This window comes from Sus scrofa, chromosome 8, assembly GCF_054392235.1.
Source record: "Sus scrofa isolate SSC_HxYL_T2T_F1_AM1 chromosome 8, Sscrofa_HxYL_maternal_Yorkshire_Landrace_v2.0, whole genome shotgun sequence".
Taxonomy (NCBI): Eukaryota; Metazoa; Chordata; class Mammalia; order Artiodactyla; family Suidae; genus Sus; species Sus scrofa.
Window position 1 is genome coordinate 71,903,698 of NC_139390.1, and position 21,920 is coordinate 71,925,617.

The 21,920-nt window shown below is 37.0% G+C and overlaps 2 protein-coding genes and 1 long non-coding RNA gene across 4 annotated transcripts in view; 1 reads left to right on the forward strand and 2 right to left on the reverse strand.

Annotated features, from left to right (window-relative positions):
• The window catches only part of LOC100512911 (transmembrane protease serine 11D), a 53,095-nt gene extending 46,355 nt beyond the window's left edge, over positions 1–6,740 (reverse strand). Inside the window, exon 1 of the mRNA XM_013978757.3 lies at positions 6,668–6,740. Within this exon, the coding sequence (XP_013834211.2) occupies positions 6,668–6,675 (8 nt within the window). The 5' untranslated portion in view covers positions 6,676–6,740. The remainder of the gene's footprint in view (positions 1–6,667) is intronic.
• The window catches only part of LOC146400834 (uncharacterized), a 421,507-nt gene that overhangs the window by 55,135 nt on the left and 344,452 nt on the right, over positions 1–21,920 (forward strand). The gene's annotated exons all lie outside the window — the stretch shown is intronic.
• The window catches only part of LOC100525933 (transmembrane protease serine 11A), a 48,371-nt gene continuing 45,157 nt past the window's right edge, over positions 18,707–21,920 (reverse strand). For both annotated transcript variants that reach the window (XM_084972409.1, XM_013978753.3), the window contains one exon: positions 18,707–20,828. In XM_084972409.1, the coding sequence (XP_084828535.1) occupies positions 20,667–20,828 (162 nt within the window). In that variant the 3' untranslated portion in view covers positions 18,707–20,666. The remainder of the gene's footprint in view (positions 20,829–21,920) is intronic.

The window sequence follows — 21,920 nt, forward strand, 5'->3', positions numbered from 1 at the left end:
GCTTCTCCTCTAATCAACCTTAGTGTTAGGTGCTGCTCCATGCTCTATTTTGGGTGCTCACATTTCTTTCTAGTTGATCTCACTCAATCAGCTTCAGTTACCCTCTAAGCTAACAGTTCTCTAGTTTTTGCATGCGAAACAATCAATTGAGAGGTTTGTGAAAGTGAAAATTCCTGCATCCAACTCTCAGACTGTTTCAGTGGGTCTGGTCTTGCTGCTCAGAAATCTGCAATTCAAACATGTGCCCCGGGGGATTCAGATAAACTAATTTTTATTAAACATGTACTCTGGGGGGCTCAGATAGAGATAAACTAATTATTAATCATGTGTCCTGGTGGATTCAGGTAAAAACAGACTAAATATTACACTCCAAGAAACACTGATCTATACATGATTTTCAGACTGAAGTGTCCATCTGTGTCCTTCACATGTCCCCACTTGGTGTTTCCAAAGCTAAATTGATTGTCTTCTTGCTTCTAACACAACTCCCCTCTTCAAATAGACTTTTTTTGGCATTTACTTTTTCAGAAAATAATACCAGCCTCTACCACATTACTTATGGGGAAAATATGAAAAGCTTATTTGATGCCTTTCTCATCCCTCACATCCAGTTGAGTGTCAGTCCCATCCTTTCTACTTGGATATGTCACAGGTTTTATTGCCATTCCCACTGCTTTTATCCAGGCCATCTTTATTCCATTTCTGAAATACTGAACCAGCCTCAAGCTGGCCTCCCTTCATCAAGTGTCACCACCCTTGGAGTTCCTGTGGCTCAGTGGTTAATGCACCTGACTAGTATCCATGAAGACGCGGCTTCGATCCCTGGCCTTGCTTAGTGGGTTAAGGATCTGGCATTGCCGTGAGCTGTGGGGTAGGCCAGCAGCTGTGGCTCCGATTTGAACCTTAGCCTGGGAACCTGCATATGCTGCAGGCACGGCCCTAAAAAGACAAAACAACCCCGCCCAAACAAAAGAGAGTCACCGCCCTCCACAGTGGTCATCCTCTACAGAGAATCAGAATGACCTTTTAAAAATTCTGATGTAGATAGTAATGTCTCTTCCTTTGTCAGATCTTCATTTTGCACTTCCCTTAGGATATAATCCCAGCTCCTTAATGTGGCCCTCAAAGATTGGCATGATCAGTTTCCTGCATTTAAGTTTCTACTTGAATAATACTTAGAGAAGCCTTCCATAAATTCCTAGTTTCTTCTATTATAGTGCTTACTTAGTATCAGCTTTTTAAGCAAATAAGATCACATATTTTCATATTAGTTACTGATATGGTTGTCTCTTGGCAAGGAAGGTTATGATTTTCAATAAAGACTATCTTTTGCTTTGCTGAGATTTTCATAGAAGACATGTGTCTAATGACAGTTGCTTTCACTCATCTTAATTAACCACAGCCCCTAAAATTTTTTTCATAGTACTTCCCACAACTGTAATTCCATAGACATTTGCTTGTTTAATTTTTTTAGTACCTGTCTTCCTAATTAACAAAATGAAAACTGGGTCCAGGCCTTTCTGTTCCATTTCTGTATGTCTAACACCTAACACAGCTGCTCACACAAATTAGGCACTCAGAAAGGAGATATTTTTTCAATGGGTGAATAATGCACAAGTGAATTAGTAAAGCATTAAGGAGTAATAAGATAATTACCATAAAAGAGGTATAAAGTAGGTATGTAGGATTCAAAATGGCTTATTTGCCACACTGAATTAAAAGTTGCTTTCCAGGAAGAGCATTTTGGGTTTCCTAGCAGGTGGTTGTGGACTTGAGGACTTGCTGCCTACCCTTGAGAATCATGAGCTTAAGTAGCATTGAAAACCATGGAACCCAGTAGAATCACACAGCAAGTAGGTAGAGCTATGGAAGAAAAGAAGTTGTACCTCAGATTACTCACAATTTTGGCAATAGGAAAATGAGAAGGATCCAGTAATAAAAACTCAGAAATTTTTACCATTGCTATAGGAGAAAAATGAAGAGCATGATATTTTAGAAACTTTGTCAATACTGTATTTCAAGAAGGGAATGATCTGCTGTGAAGCTCTTAAGTAATAAAGCTCTGAGATCTGACCATTGGATTTTGCATGATCACCAGAGGGCTGGACAAGAGCTATTTGAGAGGGGGGAGAAGAGAATCTGTGTGTAACAGGATAAGAGAGAATAGATTAAATAAACATACACACATCCTAGGGTCCAGAAAACCCCATTTGCAGGAACAAACCCCAAGAGAAATTTTTGCATGTTTGTACCACTGGACCCATTCAAGAATGTTCCGAGTTGCATTATTTGTAATGATAAGATCCCCAAAGAGTAGATGCATATGAAGTTATACTCTTAGAATGGAATATCATATAGCTATGAACATGAGTAGTCTTACTATACACATTATAAACAATTTTGATCCCATGTAATGAATTTAAAATACTAACTAAATGATCTGTTCTTTAGGGATATATATGTATGTAAAGGAAATGCCAGATGTGGCTATAAGGGCTGGGTGGGGGGAGGACAGTTAGTGAATAGGATTAATTGGGAAGGGGCCCACAGGGTCTTCTGAAGTTCTAGTGATGTTATTTTTTCATAAAAAATGGAGTAACCAGAGATTCATTTTTTAGGCTTGTCTTTATGTGTGATATATTTCATAATAAAAACTTTTTTTAAAGTAAAAAAAGTGACTGGGAGAAGAAAGAAATGGAGGAAGTGGGTCTGGATAAACTTTTATAAGAGTTTTGCCATTAAGGGCAGGGAATGAGAAAGTAGTCACTAGAGAAGGGGTGTGGATCAAAGGACGGATTTTTGTGTGTGTGTGTGTGAAACTGGAGATAGCATGGTGTGTCTTTGTGCTAAAGGGATATTCCAGTAGAGAAGAAAACTATATGTTTTAATTTGTTTCACTCAGAATAAAAAAATTGTCTAGGTTAAGAAAAAATGTTCAATAGTTATTTTTAGCCATTGACTTGAAACCTGAGCTCACATATTCTTTTATCAATCTCTGATATGCTTGTTCATATTTTTGGCACATGGATCTTATAAATATTTTATAGAATCTGCCATTGAAATAAATGGCATATTTCTGCTAAGTTATTCATCAGCATAAACTTTTCCAAAGACAGTTTTATTTTCAATGATCTTTTTAACCCTATGAATGATTTTAGACTTGGGATGGTGCTTAATTTTACATACCATGAGCATATGCAGAATTTATATTTAAAGAATACTCTGAAAAATGGAAATTATGGCAAATTTTCTTTGCTCAGGAGAAGATTTTTCAAGTTGGAGCAACCTTTTAAGGAATAGGAGGGTATCTTTAAGTTCCCTTAGAACAATAGATATAGATTCTTGTCCTCATGATTTATTTTACAGGTATCAACCATCTCCGTCTTGGGAGCTGGAGGGTCATGAGTCAGGCAAGTAACAGATTTCTGAGGAAATAGTTTGAGTGCCTTTCAGAGAACAAATTAGCAGTGGATACAAGAGAATTTGCTAGAGAATATATGGTTCTAGGTGACTGAAGTCACCACATAGTATAATGCCATCACCACTCGTTAGTCTGTACCAACATTAGAAAAACATTTTGGCCAAATGGACAACTGTTGTCGCATGTGGCCGGAGGCTTTTATGGGTACTACCTTGAACCTGAAATGCATCATTTTGGCCTCTGTGACTGTGAAGGTAAGTTGTTGTCCAGTTGCCTAATTAATATGTAGAAATATATTCTTTGCCTAATGATTTACAATTTTAAGCATGGTTTTAAAAAATTAAAATAGCAATCCATAAACCAGAATTGAAACAACAGGCATAATTTGGAATGCTTTTTTTTCCCCATGGCATTTGATTGGTTTTGACATGTCTCTGTAGTTAGTTAATCATATCCTGAACAGGGACAAAAAGGAAGAAAATGGAAGTAAGATTTGTTATGGTGGGAGGAGTCCTGCTAAGACTGACTGTTCCCGAGCAGATATATACTTATTTACCTTAAATCTCTCCTTAAACAGCCTTCTGAATTCCACCTTCTAACCTTCATCCTATTTTCCAAACCTCACCTCATACCAGTCCAGTGGACAAAACATTCTCTTAAGACCTGAGGAAATCTGGAATAGTTCAGGATTTGAAATGAGTAATTATTATATCATGATAACACAGCTGCCTGGGTTCCTGGGTCCTGTGGTAGGATTTCCTTCTTCATAGTGGGCTGGACAGGTTGGTTAAGAAAGGAACTCATCATCTTTGCAACCTTCAGGAGAGGACAACCTAAAAGAGGTCTTTATTATATATAAAAGCTATCAAACCATCCAAGAGAGCTTGTTCTCAATGAAAGGTATCACAGAGTTACCTGGAGATTTACCTAAAATTACCTAAAAATGAACTAGAATTATCTAAAAACATATTACTTTGGTCTTCCTTCCCCTACCTAATTTGGATACCTTGGCCTCTCAGAGCACGTGGAGGAATTAGAAAATAGTGAAGTTTGAGGGGTTTTTTAAAATTGGAGATAGTATAGTGTGTCTTTACACTTTTGGGAATATTCCAAGAGAGAAGGAAATTGTGTGTTTTAATTCATTCCTTGCACTATTAAATTCAGGGAGATGGCCTGCTGTAGAAACAAGATTGTCAAAATAAAAATTTGTCTGATTTTTAAATCCCAGGCCATTTGAATATGCTCTCCCCTCCCCACTAAAAAATTTTATTCTGCTCTTTGTTCAGGTTGACAGAAGGCATTGTTTCCTAGTCATGGGTTCTCAAGTTGATGAATGAGGATTCATAAGTTATTTTCAAAATTTCACCAGCTTGATGTGGTAACTCTATCTCATTCTAATAAAAATCAACCAACCACCCAATGAACAAAACTAATTGTGAGTTATATATTTTTAGGTTAATAAAAAAGACTGGTTATTTGCAGATGCAGCTTATCTTTAAGATAAAAAATATTTCAAAATGTATTCTGTAGAAACTTCAGGTCCAAAGAAGAGTTCTTTGTGATTGGAAAGTTTCCTCTGATTTAGTATCTATCATATTTCCTGTAAGGATGGATCAATTTATAAATTTGATTTATTCAAGGCATTCTGAAATTGTACATGTATTTCATGTCTGCAGTGTTTACATGTTTTCCTTTACATTCCTTTGAATGACATTTAGCTATTTATGGGGATCAGTTCTTTTTAAATCAGAAATTTCTTTGCAAAATTGAAAATGTTTCAGCAAAATGCATTTCAGATTGTATTGTGATTACTAAAACATACTACATTGTTATAGAAGTTTTAGGAATAATGTAAAAATATAATTCATAAGCTCACCATTGTAATACAACAAATATGATTAGTGTCTATATTGTATTTATTTAGTCTTTTTAGGGCCACACCCACAGCATATGGGTGTTCCCAGGCTAGGGGTCAAATTGGAACTGCAGCTGCTGGCCTATACCACAGCCACAGCAACACCGGATCCTTGACCCACTGAGTGAGGCCAGGGATTGAACCGCATCCTCATGGATACTAGTGCGGTTTGTTACCCCTGAGTCATGACAGGAACTCCTATGTTTCTTATTAGACTTTTTCAAATGTGTAGCTTTACACAGTGTTAGTCAATGAGTAAATACATTTTTGTGATTTATTTTCACATTAAAATGAGAAGACACAATGTATCAATTACTTTATAGATTTTAACAGGTGATTGAACCCCTCCCTTGTATGAATATGAAATTATTATTTTCTCATTAATTACATTTATTCTTGGAAACAGACTTCTGCCCATTTTTTAATCCTTTATATATACTCAAATGCACATATGTGTATAGATTTTATTAAAAATATTTGAATTTTGATAAGAGTTTTCTGAAGTTCAGGAGATTTAAAGTCAATTCAACTACACTTAACACAGTCAACAGATTGTCCATGCTTTTATATATTCCCCTTTAAAATGACTGATTGGTATCATTTTTATGTGTTCATTGAGAAAACAAAATAACAATATACTTGTAGATACAAACACATCAAAATATACAATTTTGAGATTGTACCATCCAACTCTAGATTGTGATACAATTTGTTGCTTTCTTATGTGAAAGCGTATAAAGTCAAGGAATTATTAACTGAAAATGAAACTAGGCAAATACTGTTCTTGCTTGTGTATCAGCAAATACTTCCTTGAAAATAACAATACTGTAGTATATATAAAAAAAGGTAGACATATGCTGTCTTTACCTTTCCTAAAGAGGGCTTCAGGATTCATTGCACATTTAATAGCTAGTAATGATGCTGTGACAGGAGTGAAAATACAGAATGCTCAAAAAACTTTAAAACTTTTTTTAAGGGGAACTTTTACTGATTACATTTTAAAATCCACACATGACTTTTTTGAAAAGTTAAACGTGAGAAAGCAAAAGCACTTCCTTATTAAAGATACGTTTTAATAACGCTGAGCCATCTCTTTAGGTTTATTCATTTCGTAAAGATTCAGTCAGGCAGCCAAGCACCTTGTTTAAACAATATCAAGCATATTATCCAAACAATATCCAAGCGTTTTGGTGAAGTTTTGGGAAAAGTAACTACAGGATTGTTAGGCACAACCAAAATTTCTTAAGCTTCTGTACACTTTTTATATCCTTTATGATATAGTAAAAACTCAGAACTACAGAGGTAAAAAAAAAAAACAAAACAGGACTTACCTATACATTTTAATCCTGAATTGTGAGGCTGTCCTTTTTGCTGCTATCTGACCACTCTGAGATTTCCACTCAAATGAATGACTCTAATGTATTATGTGTGATCTATGAAAGAACAGAAGTCAAAGGAGGAAATCCCACATAATTAAAACCAAACTTGTTAAACAAGTCTAAAGGAATCAACTGGAACCAATAGCATGACTTGTGGAATGGAATCAGAAATGGACAGGAAATTTCACAAATCTGTAAGACTTATTTATACCTGTAAGTTGTGATTACACATAATACCAGGTGATAGGTATTTTGTGAAAGCTTGCAAATGCTCCACAGGCTGTGGCATCATTTTTTTTAATTTAAAAAAGATGGGACACTCTTGCCTGGGTTATCATGTTGTCATGTGTCTCATTCTTGGCCACGGCAAGCCAAAGACTATCACACATGTATGGATAGTACTACATTTGGATTCTTCCTTCTCTGTGATAAAATACTGATTTCCTCAAAGCACTTAAAACAGATTCAGAGAAGTAATTGAGTAGGTTACAGAGTTGTGGGATAAGTGACCAGAAGAGCTGGAACTAAAAATTTCTTTATCTTTTTCTGGGTATGTTTTCTGAAAAAAAAAAAAATTCTAACCCAATACTGCTAGTAGGTAAGTGGACAGTAGAGTGTAGTATGAGTACGTGTGGGGTTTGGGGGTAGGGATGGAGAGTGCCAGGCAGTGTTTGCAGGCAGAGGTACAGCCCAAGGAATCATAGAGGCAAGAATAGCATAGAAGTGAGAAAGGATATCCCTGTCTTATGGCATTGGGAAGGATGGGGGAGAAATTTGGAAGTTATACTGAGGTCACTTGTGACAAATAACAAATGCTAGATAATTGGAATATGTAATTGACGTAGAAAACTTGAATTCTAGTCTCAGCTTTTTCACCAACTAATTATGTAGCCTAAGAAAAAAATCTCTTATCCCTCTGTGAGTCTCACTTACTTTGTCAGAAAGCGAGAAGCTGACTCGAGTGGCCTTAGAGGACAATTTCAACTCTAAAATTCTCCAACTTGACCTTGTAAATCACTGATAACTAATAGCTGATGGATCCACTCCATGACTGCAGCTTGAGAAGTATCCAGTTGTTGATAGATGTTTTTATACGATGTGTAAACCATATAACAGGAACAGGAATATGCATGGGCTCCTCTGTACCTTCCCTGACATATTCCGTCAGATCCTAGGATATCCTGGGTTTGGCTTTTTCGTTTCTGTTTGTTCATTCATTTTTTAGTAAAAAGAATAAACAATATATTAAGAACATTTGAGCAGTTACCTAAACAAGGAGTTCCCGTAGTAGCACAGCAGAAATGAATATGACTAGGAACCATGATGTTGTGGATTTGAACCCTGGCCTCACTCAGTGGGTTAAGGATTTGGTGTTGCCGTGTGCTGTGGTGTAGGTTGCAGACGCGGCTTGGGCTCAGATCTGGTGTTGCCGTGGCCATGGTGTAGGCTGGAGGCAACAGCTCTGATTAGCACCCTAGCCTGGGAACCTCCATATGCCTTGGGGGCGGCCCTAAAAAGACCCCTCCCCCAAAAAGGAAAAAGACAAAAAAAAAAGTTACCTAAACAAACCATTTTCATTTTACATGTTAGCCTTTCAATACTTTTCACATATATAGGTCTTTTTCACAAGTTATAATATATAACTTTATATTGTGTTTTTTATGCTTAATGCTATTTCATAAGCATATCCTTGTGTTACCAAGTTTTATTTCTATTAGCTGTATATATTATTTCTAGTACCTGTATATTTATCTAGTAGCTATATAAAAAGTATATTATCACTTTTTATTTGAATATAATTTAAAACTTAAGGAAAACTTGCAAATATAGTACCTAGATTCATTGTTAAGAATTTTAATGGGTACCTTTTAAAGGGTGAATTGTATTACACCGAATAGATTCATCATAAGATTCTGAAACCATCTCCTAATGTGAAGTGTTTTGACTACCTTCATGAACATAGTTTTTGTGTTTTTTTTTTTTAACCTCATTGCTGAAATTTTCCTTGAGATAAATGAAAAAAGAAAAGTAGTTTATTGGGGCAAATTATTTAAATATTTTAATGACCTTTAAAATTTTACTTAAGTTTTAATAATTTTTTAAAAGATGTGAAGTACATTGTCTTCTGGTTTTTGTGGACAGCACTTTCTCCCAACCATGCATGCTTTTTCTTTTCCATCTTTGTATTTCCTGGATCAGCAAAGCCCTTTGTAATGAGTAGGGGCTTAGTCAACACATATTGTTTGAAAGTCCAATAACTATGTTAAAGCACATTCTGATGTCCCATTACTATTCACAACAGAACTTTGGAATGAGTCAGAGGAGAGGCACCAGGAAAACTGCATTCAGTCTGAAAGCAACTTCCTGCTTGCTTGGGATGAGCTCAACACAGAAAGAGAGGTGGGGTGTGACATTATGGTTTGTAAGGCAAAGGAATTGCTCTTAACAGGGACTAATTCAAAAGATGTTGACTCTTAATTTTCAGATGCTTAGGGAGGGGCAGGATAGACCTTGACCTTTTCTATTCTTTAGGGGCAGCCTTTGCAAGAATAAGGAAAGTAGAATGACACTACACAAAAAATATCAAATTCCTCTTCTTCTCTGCCCTAGGCTTGATTTTATTCCTCCAGCTGCACATTGACAAAACCAAAACAACCTGATTTAGGAGGATGGACAGGAACAGGCATAGGGAAATAGAAGAGATCACTTCCTTTGATGGAGGATAAACCAGGCAGTGTACGAGCTATAAAGAGTGATTCTTTTGCCCACCTAGGCTGAGGGGGAGAGCAGGGTAAAGAGAACTATCTTCAATACACAAATATCTGGAAATAGACCTTATTTTGAAAGGAGTGAGTCATTCAACAGAGCCCGTCATAACAATATGACCAGAAGAAAACAGCCAAAAAGCAGATGATCTAAGAAGGTGTGGGCCAGAGTGTTTTCTTTGAATTTGGAGTTTGTTTAGTCATCACATCTAGGGTAGCACAGTCATAGACTCTGGTTGGTAGTGAATTTGTCATGACATCCCTCACCAAGTTATTATATAGATAGAAAAAGATAGATAGAGGATGTGCCTACCATCTGAAAGCAGTAAGATGTCAAAATAGATGCACTTACTTTTATTATAAATACATATTAAAAAATCAGATGATAATTGGTTTTTATAAGTGTGGTCAAGTTTAATTTTGTGGATTCTGAGTTGGGGGCAGCGGGCGGTAAGGGAATAAGTATGTTCCACTGTTTCGATGGCTTTTGTCTACTCAGAAGTCATGTTACAGGAGAACAAGTACACTGGAGTTCAAATACACCTGGAATCAGATCTTTGTTCTTTTATTTACTGACTACCAGGAGGGTTCAGAAAAGTTGTCTGTTTGTGTACGCCTCAGTTTTTTTTTTATCTGTACCAGTGTTAAAATACCATTCTCATGGAGTAGTGAAAATTAAATTCAGTCAAATCAAATCAAATCAAATCAAATGAACTAACAAATGTAAAGCACCTGGCAATGCAACCACTGGTAATGTGGGTGCTCCTTCAACACTGATTCTCAAGGCCACGTGTGTGTCTGTGTGTAGGGTCACAACTCAGAGGGGGGAAGTACATACCGTTTGGAAATGGTCCTGGCTGTTTCTAAAATCCCCCCACCCTAGATTCACACATGTAATCATGCTTCTCCAGACCAGTCGTTTTCCTACAGCATTTCTATAAACTTGGTTTAAGAAATCCAGAGCTCATTACAACCTGTGATGGCTTTTATGTTGAGAGCCAATTCGTTTCTTATGCTTTCCACATGTAAATTTTTTTTTTTTTTAAGCCAGTTTCTAACTATAAGAGGTCAAAGAAGCATCTGGTCATAAAACTTTCTTATCTTGTTAGAGGAAGAAGTATGCATCCTTTACCCCTCTTCCAAGTTCTCTACTTCAGTCTCCCCTGGGCTCTTCTTTTCCTAACACAAAGGAAAATTTGACTCTTGCACCTTTTCTTCACATTCAGAGAAGGAATCAGGGCAAATAAACATTATATATATTAATATACAATGTAAGTCATCTCATCAATTGAATGGTCTGGGTTATAAACTCAAAATTATCCAACATATCTACAAAAAGTTTTAAGTGATTTTTATTTGATTTATAACAAGGACAGTTGTCAACAGTATACACATAACTGTTATTAGTATCTGTTTTGAGATTGATCCCATTATCTGTTTATGACTGTTGGTATTAGCTTTCTCTTCATTACTGCCTAGTAATACAGCCACATTCCCCTAGTCAGGGTTTAGTGTTTACAAAAACCATTTCATATCTTCTCTATTCTTCCTTAGATTTTTATTTTCCATCCCTTGTATCTGCTCTTGCTTTTGACGGATGACCTATAGTTCTATTGGTGGAGAAAAAGATAGAAGCCTTCAGAGGGACACTTCCTTAAGTACTTGTCATTGTGCCTGTAAATTTCACACATCTGCCTGTATCCTACCTATATGATGGAAGAGGTGTTCGTCCTCCCTTGGGAGGCTAATCTTTTCACTAGTGCTTTGTATGCATATCTTTATGTTTCTTCCTAATCTGCTTCTCTATGATTTCCTATCTCTACAAGTCACCTCCTATTCACCCAGTTTCTCAGACTAGAAACCTGGGTGCCATCCTGGACTCCATCTCTTTTCTCAGTGTTTTATGTGCATAAATATTTGTCGAACCCATTTTTTCCCCTTGTCCTTATATCCACTGCCACCATGAGACTCTGGGCCCCTATGATCTTTCAGCTGGATTACTGCCACAGTCTTCTGATTAGCTTTTCTGCTCCTAATTTTTTTCCACTCTAGTCTCTTCTTCACACCTACAAGAATGATCATTGCACATTGAGTTGTGTCATTACCCTCTTAAAAGTTCTTCAGTAGCTTCTCTTGAATTTATGATAGAGTTCACTCTCTTTAGCACAGGTGACAGAGCCCTGTAGCATCTGAACCTTGCCTGTCTTTTCACCCTTCTTCCCCACCCTGCTTCTCAAACACTATACTCTATCCATTGGATTTCTTTTAGTTACTTGAGTATACTGCCCTCTCTATCTCCTCCAGCTCTGTTGCCTCAGCTTGCCCTGTTATCTTCTACCTCTTTGAATACATGTCTTTTTAGTTCCCAAATCTGAATTTTTTTTTTTTTTTTACATCTGCTTATAAGCATCTCCTTCCACGAAGGCTTCTTAACTCTTAGAGTCGGTTGGTTCTTCTTCAGTGCGATTTCATAGCAGTTTGCTTCTCCTCTCACACTCCTGCATGCTCAGCACACTGAGAAACTATTCCACAGTAGACCATAGGGCCTATGGGGGAAAGGACAGCTAAGTTTTCAGAGCCAGTCATCCCTACCTGGCATGTGGTTAATTCAAAAACTATTGGATGAAATAGTGAATAAAAAGTCACTGCTTTCTGAAGTGTCACAGGTATATTCAAGCCATGTAAAAGATGATGACTCTTTTAGGACAAATGGCAATAGCCTGGAGATCACCCTTCAAGATTAACTGCTCAGCTGCAAAAAGTATAAATATCTGTATTTTAAAAACATAGATTTTGTTTTTAATTTAGGTATGATGAGGCCAGCAGACCAGAAGATGACTGCCATTGAAGAGATAGTTTGTTGTTTTCTGCTCTCAAGAAGGGCATGTGCCACAACATGCAGGGCCACATGGGAAAGCACCAGGGTCAGTCAGGAAGCAGACGGAAAAAGGAGAAACTGTGCAAGAGTCTTTACTGTGATTTCCATGGGAAGGACAGGTGAGTCAGGGAAAGCAGGCTTATGACTAGCTAGTTTGAATAATGTCAGTGGCCTTTGTGGTATAGAGGCTGTCCCTCCTTGTCTGGTACTTGGCCTTAGCATGGATACACTGTAATGGTACGTACCCTGTCTTCTGGCAGAGGAACAGAGGCCCAGACTATAAGAGCTCAAAGAAGGATTGGTTGGGGTATGAACTCTGGGTTGGTTTGCATATGAAGAACATGCTCACAGGGGAGTCATTTGCTGTCTCTTGGACTTAGCTAGCCCTGGGGAGGCAGTGCCTCCAGGGTCAGTAAGCCCTCAGAGATCAAAGCATCAGAATAAAGAGATATGCTTAATACAAGCTGACAGATTCTAGCTGTTAGTTTTATCAAGATCTGCCTATTTCAAGCTCAGCACATTTTCTTCTCTGGGTAGCCCATGGCCAATGACTGAACAAAGGTGGTGGTGTAGAGGTTTAGCTGTTTCCACTCAGTGTGGATTTCTCTAACAGGTAATGTTTACTTCAGAATTCCCAGTTGATCTGGGATAGATTTTTGTCAGATTGGCACTGCTGACTGATCCCCACCCCAGCCCAATCCTGTGTCCTTCCTTTTCTTTAGCAGGCGTCACTTCTCAATAAGCCTTTGCAATTTTACTTTGTCAAAGTGTCTGCTGCTCAGAAAGCCCAGTTTGTAATTAGGTACTACTGAAAGAGCTCCAAGAAGATGGGTTTAGATACGATTTGGAGACTGAATCAGGTACTGGCCAGTGAGGACATGATGGTGGGTGGCATGCCCACAGCCTGGAGCACAAGGGGGTGGTGTGATTGTTATAACCTCTACCACTAGTGCTAGGCCAGCCTGATGGTAGAGGTGAGCGCTCAGGCCTGTGCCGAGTGACGTGTTTGAAAGTTATGAAGGCAGGAGACCTAAGGACATAAGGACAATAGAATTTTATGGTTGCCACCAGGTTGTGTATATGTACAAGAGATGGATGGTGATAAATTGAAGGTAATTAAGGTAATGGAAAGCTGAGTATGAGACCCAGAGATTCTCTTTGGTAGATTATTAAGAAGCCTCATCTCATATAGCAGGTAAGCAGAAAAAGTTGAATACTAAGCACAGAATTGGATAGAGTGGCTGAATTCCAGTGATGGTTGAATGTTCAACAGAGACAGATCTGTCATTCCAAAGTCAGAACCCTAGCTGGGAGCACATGTGACCTGACACACAGGATTTGGCTTTCTGGCCAGATGTCCCTGGAGTGTTTGACTTTGCAGACTTTGAGCCTCCTGAGTCTGCAGAAGTGGGTCCTCTCTCCTTTAAGAGCTAGCATTCTTTAGGGACATTGCAGAAGCCTCTTCCCCACCTGGTGACAGTCGTCCTTGCCTTCTTTCCTATTCCCAAGGTGAAGTCATGGTAGGAGAGAGCTCAGTGAGAGGCAGGACAAGTAGGAGTGTTTAGGGAGACAAAACTACATTAAGTATTAGCATAAAAACTTTCTTTTTCATTTTTGTTTTTAGATGCTTTAAAGGAAGCAGTGTATACATGTCTAAAATAGAGTGATTAGACTATTATAAATAAGATGTAGAAATCTCTCACCAAGGAAAGAAAGTACCTAGAAATATTTACTAAGATCTCTATTATTCTGGGGATGGGTGTGTGTTTAGGGAATAAAATAAAGACAATGAAGAAATTATAAAACATAGGAAATAAATTAGAAAACATAAGTAAGATGTGTGTTTAGGGAATAAAATAAAGACAATGAAGAAATTATAAAACATAGGAAATAAATTAGAAAACATAAGTAAGAGTTATACAAAACATAAAAATTATGCCAGTACACATAAACAGTTTCAATAGATGTAGTAAAAGGCAAAGATTCTTAATGATGGTTTTGAAAAGAAAATCCAGTTATCAAAAAAAAAGTACACAAATATAATTTTAATAATGAGAAAAATAATGTAATAGATGTAGAAGAGATGAGAATGTGTAAAACTATACTAAAAATTTTAATCTTAAGATAATACATTTCTTTAAAAAATTATTGAAATTAATTCAAGAACTAGGAAAATTGGACAGAAAAATAACTGGATAAAATAGAAAACATTATATACATTTTTTTTCCCTAAAAGCATCCGGAAAGCCTCTGGACTCATAATGTTTCAAGAAACATCTGTTTTCTGTGCTATCTTCTTAACTGTTCCCAAGTATAAAACATGCTAAAATTTTAATAACACTGACATTATCTTAGTTAATAAAAATCTAAATAGAGCACTAAGAAATGTACCAATCTGCCCCTGAGAAATTATGAACTGTATTTGAATTAATAAGTCCCTGGATCTGTCTTTCTTAGAATAATAAGCTACCTAGGTTTGCTTGTGTAGAAGACAAACCAAACACTTGTAATTTAGAGTGTTTGCCCTTCAGTTTGCGGTTGGTATAGCAAATATTGCTTTTTTTGTTTACTTCTGATGTACATGGCATGGCCTCCTACGAGATCTTTAGTTACGTAGACCTTTCACGAAATTTGGGTTTTCCTTGCTTTGGCACTAGGGATGGTCAAAGCAGATTTCTTGATTTTGATTTGTGGATGTATTATTGTTTCCTAGAAGAGGTTAATATCCATTTCTCTTTCTCTGTGTTTATGCTAAATTCAAGATAGTTCCCTGCTTTATTGAGATGTAATTTATATAAAACATTGTGTAAATTTAGTGTGATGACACATGTATATTGCAAAATGTTTATTACAGTAAGATTAGTTAATAATATAACCTTCACCTCACAATAATTACCATTTTATTGTTGTCATTATGCTCTACTCTCAGAGAAACTTTCAAGTATTTAATATAGTATTATTAATTATAGTCACTATGCATGTATTAGATCCTGGATCTTATTCCTGTGTAGCTGAGAGTGTGTATCCTTTAAACCAACATCTCCCCATTTCCCCAGCCCTGCAGCCCATCAACCTGATGTACAGCCTAGTGACTTTAATTAATAATACTGTATCACATACTCAAAATTTTCTGAGAGAGTAAGTCTTAAGCATTTTCACTACAAAAAGAAAAGGTAACTATGTTAGGTGACGGATGTGTTGGTTAACTTAATGTGGTAATCATTTTACAATGTATACATAAATCCGGTTACCATGTTGTATACTTTACATATATATAATTTTAAAATTTTATTTCAATAAAGCTGGAAATATGTTAGTATTGTCCAAAACACCCTCAGAATAACATCCACAATAATGTTTAATCATGTATCTGGGCACCATGGCCCAGTCAGGATGACGCATAAAACCAACCATCACAGAGTTCAAATAACACACTCACAGTCACCCAGCTGATAGGCTGAGAAGTGGGATTCAAATAAATTCTGTATAACTTCATATTGTTTATTCTGTTTTGCTGCCTGCTATCTAGCAAGTGTATGATTTGGTACTGTAATCACTTACAACCATTTCAAAAGATTATTTGAACCTGATTAATAATCCATTTGATTCAAATGAGCATCAGTGGCCAGATTTTGTATTTGTGTTGAATTCTTTCACTAATCTGTGAAACACATGATTGTAGAGAGGAGGACTTGAACAATGTTTGAGGTCATTTGGAACCATGACAGTGCATCATAACATCCTTTTTACACAAAGATAATAATTCTCACTTACTGTTGGAAGAGCATATACTTGAGTTGTTTTTTTTAGTAATGCTGGTTCATTTCCACTGATTCATCCTCATTGTTTTCCAAGACTTTTGAGCAAGAACATGTTTTTAATACTGTGGTAGTTTTTTGAGATTAGGAATAGTCTGTAGTCATAGAATAGGGAGAAGCTACCAGCTCACATTGGAATGTTGGAATCCAATGTGTGTGTGTATTTAGTTTGTCTTGTGAATCTTTTGATCATGTTTTTTTTCCAGAGGCATCCAAATGAGAAGGAAAAAGGAATGTGAATCAAATAGGAGATGGTGACGATGTCCTATTTGATGGTTATATTCTTAAAAAATGCCCTATTGAACGACAGTGTGAGGCTGTGGTTTTAGAGTGGTTTTCATGAAAAGCCTTTTAGAAAAGGTGTTTGTGCTTTTGCACCAGGAATAGTATTCATTGCCTCAGACACCATCAGAGAGAGAGGGGGCAGACCTGTGGTCAACTGTGGCATGACTCCTGACCTAGAATGAGCTCCATCCTACTTCTATTTGTCCATCCAGGGAAACCAGGAGGGGCTTGGAGTGTTGGAGGGTCAAGGCTTGTTCTGGACCACCACTGAGCAGTGTGTGATGGAGCCAGATCACGCTACCACTGCAGGCATGAACCCAGCAAGATAACTGACAGCAGTTTATAAGGAGGAACCTTCAAGTTAGATTAAAAACGTGTAAGCTTCTCCAGTGATTTGTTTCATGCTTTTCTGACTTGGCCACTTAAACAAAATAAAACAACATCAAACATTTACATGGGAAAGAGGTTTGTCTGGATCCTCAGAGACAGCCGTGGACAATGATAGGAATTACTCCAACCTCCTCCTCTAAATTAACCCTACCTTCCACAGTGAAACTGGAACTATTTTTTTTAAAGGATCTCCACTCATGTCTGATTCTTCAGGATAGCATTCCCACAAAGGTAAAACACTTTTTCCTTTCAGTATCAAGCATACTTTTGGGAGTTAGAAACATTCCTTTGCGGGGGGGCCAGTATCATGTCTCTAGACTTTGGTGGCCTGTTCTGCCATGGTTACTGCCTCTGTTCTTTTTGGTTGTCCTTTCCCTGAAGTAGAGCCCAAACTGCCAGATGGCTCCCCTAGTCCTGGAAGCTAGGTTACTGAGGATGTAAAGGGAATTTTTCCTCGGGAGATCTAACAGACTTGAGAATTTTGAGGTCATCTAGCTTTCAGCCAGACTAAAGCAGATGGTCCCTTACAGGCTAGCACAAGAATCCTATGGATAATAATGCCTCATAAATGGCAGGGCCTCCTGAGAGCCCTGGTGGGCCCCGGGGGCAGCGGTGGTCACTTCGTGATAGTGGTGGCTGATAACTCAGAAACGTCCTCCCTGTACCAGGGTGTTGCCCTAGTTGATCCCCTGCAGCCCATGCAGAATACTCAACAGGCTATGCAGGGATTTCAGAACCCTTGTATGTATGACGTGACATCATAACTAGAGCTTCTCATGTTCTAGTAGCTATTTTTCTAAAATAGAGAAATAGTGTTTATATTAAGAGAAGGTTAAAATTCACAGTATAATTGACACTGAAAGTACAAGGAGCTGCCGTATACTCGCTACTTCCTGACATACACAGCCTCTCCACCACTCACATCCTGAACCGGAGTGGTGCACTTATTACAATCAATGGCCCTGCAGTGACACATCATTATTACGCAAAGGTCACAGTTTCCATCAGGATTCATTCTTGCTGTTGGCAGCCTATAGGTTTTGACAACAATTAGAGTATCACACAGAACAGTTTTACTGCCCTAAAAGTCCTCCATCCCCTACCAGTCCATCCCTCCCTTGCCTCAGTTCCTATCAGCGACTGATATTTTTACTGTCTTCATAGTCTTGTCTTTTTCAGAATGTCATATAGTTGGAATCATTCAGTATAGAGCCTTTTCAGCTTGGCTTCTTTCACTTACTAATATGCATTGAAATTTCTTCCATGTCTTTTCATGGCTTGATAGCTCCTTTCTTTTTATCATTGAGTAATACTGCGTTGTCTGGTGGTACCAAGTTTATTTGCTCACCTACTGGAGAATATCTTGGTTGTTTCCAAGTTTTCGTAACTATGAGTAAAGCTACTATAAAACATTCTTGTGTACGTTTTTGCATGGACACAGATTTTTCACCTCATTTAGGTAAATACTAAGGAGCACAATTGCTAGATTGTACAGTGAGAGTATGCTTAGTTTTATAAGAAACTATCAAACTTTTTTCCAAAGTGGCTGAACAATTTTGCCTGCCCCTGGTAGCTTTTTAGCATTTGGAAAATGTATAGGCCACACAGAAGCATAGTCTGTGAGGTATCAGGATCAAGTGCAAACATTATGTCAGATATGTAGCATCTTTAGGGATGTTGAATTTTTTAATTAGGGAAGAGTACTATGCAGAATATATGCTCTGTTCTTCTGACTTATGCCATAGTCTAGAGGTCATCAGGACTGCTTTGAGATGTTAGTAACTGATAATATTAAGGCCTTATTATATTTTTCTGATAAAAATGCTAGTAGTCTAACATAGATTCAATGATACTATTTGTAGAATGCTCTAATCACCAACTTTATTATTAGATTTTAAATGATACATCAGTATTTGCTTACATGTGACCCAGAATTAAATGTTTCACGAAACAGTTTAGAAATACAAAGTTATAACTCTCAGATCATTTCTTGAATCTTAATACTAAAAATCAGAATTATACCTTACCACCATAACATTGAATAATTTATATGCCTATGTATAGTTCTACATGTGAAGAAATATTATCTTGAAGTGAGTTCAGAGACTTGGCAGCCAGCTGCCTAAATGAATCACATCATTTAAAATTCTTGATTTAAAAGTCTTGAGTTTCTTAATTTAAAATGAATTCAGTAGAACTCACTGAAGTTTTTATAAAGCTGATGCTTCAGTAAATATAGATGATCATCAGGGTATACCTTGTAAGGAAAAGGGCATGTGAAATTGGTACCTGGGTTCAGGGCCACTGGGATACAAATTATCTACAGCTTCACCAGCTCATTTACTTTCCTGGCTTTAGTTGTCTGAACAATAAGTGTTTTGTTTCATTTTCTGAACAATAAGTGTTTTGTTAATACATAGAACTATACATAGGCCCATGAGAGTTATCTTCTCTCCCGAGGAGCTTTAAAATTCTATGAGTCTAAGTTATAGACCAATTTTTATGGTAAATAAATTTTAAATCTCTTTTATATTATTTTGGGATTATTTTTATGCCTGATCAATAGTACATGAGAGAAATTACTATAATGTAAGTCAGCTTTCTAATAATTTGGTTAATAGCTGGACTGCATGAGTAAATGATGCCCTGCCTATAATCCTGAGGTTTAGCCAGCATTGTCACACAGAATAACAGTTTCCACAAAATTTTCATTTAATTCTTATCATGGACTCTCCAAATGTCTTCATGAGACACTTTAACTAGGAGGTTCATTTGCCCTTTCAGATCCCTCTGTTCATGTGTTCTTTATGGTAGGTCCTCAAAATTTATGTTTATTAAATTAAAAAAACAAAACAAAACTAGTAGTTGGAGTAGTCAGGATATTTTGCTACAAGCCTTAGGAGATAATTGGCTGCAACAGTACAAAGGAATAAACTTTTTCTTTCTCCGTGGAAAGATAATACTTGTTAATTCTTCAACGTGTATTTCTAGGTATTTAACCTTACGGTAATAATGTACACAGCTGCCTCCTGGTGGTACAGACATGTAAATGCATCTATAAAATGCCCAATTTTTGTGCCATTGTTTTGGGACTGACTGCTCATCAAGTTACTGCCACTTTTCCCAAAATTTTTGTAGCAAAAATACATTTTTGATTAGCTAATTAATCTATATAATTATTTATTCAGGCTTTTTCTGAGTATATCTGAGGGTAGGAGTATTCTCTCTGTGTGTGTGTGTGTGTGTGTGTGTGTGTGTGTGTGTTTGTGAAGGAATCACCAAAAAAATCAGGGTGATTACACAGCAAACAAAGATTAGAAGATCTCTGGTTTGATTTATCAGCATAGATTTTTTTCCTAGATATAACTTCTTAAAAAATGAGGACCACTTAAACCTTGGAAGAACAAGAAAAAAGAAAAAAGTATTTGTGAGCTCTAGAGAAATGATAGAAAATTATATAAAGGTTTTGTGAACTTTGAAAATTTAAAAAGTTTCTCACTTTAGGGGACATTCCTAACAAAGACACTGTAATAATCTCATGGATTATCCTCAGAAATTTTCACTGTTCCTCTTTTATACTCTAGTTTGTATGATTTAAAAAGCTAAGTATCTCTGCTGTATTTTTCAAACCAGGCTAAACTGACCCACTACTTTACAGATTTAAATTCTTTATGAATTGACTATGGGTTTTTGGTTGATTCAAGTGATTCTGAAATAATTCATGTCGTTTAATCTCACTTCATTGAATAGAATATTTGGATTCTTATACATGTATGACCTGCATACAACTCTCAGTGTTTAACTTGTATAGTGAATTAAAGGCCTGTTTTTGAAGCAATCCAGTTTCGGTAATTAGCCACTTTTGTGTAGACTCCAGGTTTGTTCTTTTGACCACAGTTATCGCCCCAGCTCACAATTCCAATGAGATACCAGGTGTCTTTAAGATCCTTTCCAACTAAAGGCCCCCCAGAATCACCCTGAAAAGAAAAAAAAAGAAAGAAAGAAGAATATTAGCAAAATGTAAAACTTGTTACTCAGAATATTTCGATGAACCACATGTTTTATTATTAGTATTCATATAGATTGCCAGTTATAGAATAATTAATTGAAACATGGATTTCAACTTATAAACATCTTAACATTCCATTTCCACATTTTAATTAAAATTTTTTTCAGTTTTATAGATGTATAATTTACAAGTAAAATTATACATATTTAAAATGTACAATGTGATAGTTTGACACGTATACTTTGTGAAATGATTACCATAGTCATGTTAGTTTACACATCCATCACCTCACATAGTTACTGGGTGTGTGTGTGTGTGTGTGTGTGTGTGTGTGTGTGTGTGTGTGATGGGGATGCTTAAAGTCTACTCTTAGCAAATATGAAGTATGTAACACAGAAAGTCCAGCTGATGTTGGTTCTTCTGACTCCAAGTAGGGTGCCTGGGCCTCTGTTTTATCGGAAGACTCTGCCCCTGGCCATGTGCCTCAGCAGCACTTACTGTATTCAGGTCTTGGACCCCTGTGCCTGAGTCGCTTCCTCAGTCACTTTCCCAATTTTTCTAAGGCCAGAGCTTCGCCTTATATGCACTATGGAGTCATAGGGTAGAAATCTGACTTCTGCTCCCCAGTCTATTGAAAGTTCTTGGTGACTCCAATCTTCCCTGAGGTTTGTCCTTAGAGCCCCATGTCCTGTGTGATCCTATATTCCTGTTGCCACTTTCCACTTGTCTGTCATAGCAAGAACCTTTCTTTGGATTTCTTGAATCCCAGCTGCCTCCCTCCACATTCTCAGCAACTGAGGCTGGGTGTGTACTAGGTTCCACTCTTGCCCAGCATATATGTTGCAAAACTCCCTGCTCTGTTTCTGACAGAGGTTGGCTATGTTGTATAATTTGTGGGGCTCTGGGCAGGACTTACTACCACCTGCTAACAATACATTTCCCATTATTTCATCATGTAGAATTAATTATCTCCTTGGAATTTTCAAGAATCTCACATCATAAAGCAAGTGTCTCCAGGAAGAAACACTCTTTACACCTTTGTCAAAAATATACATGCAGG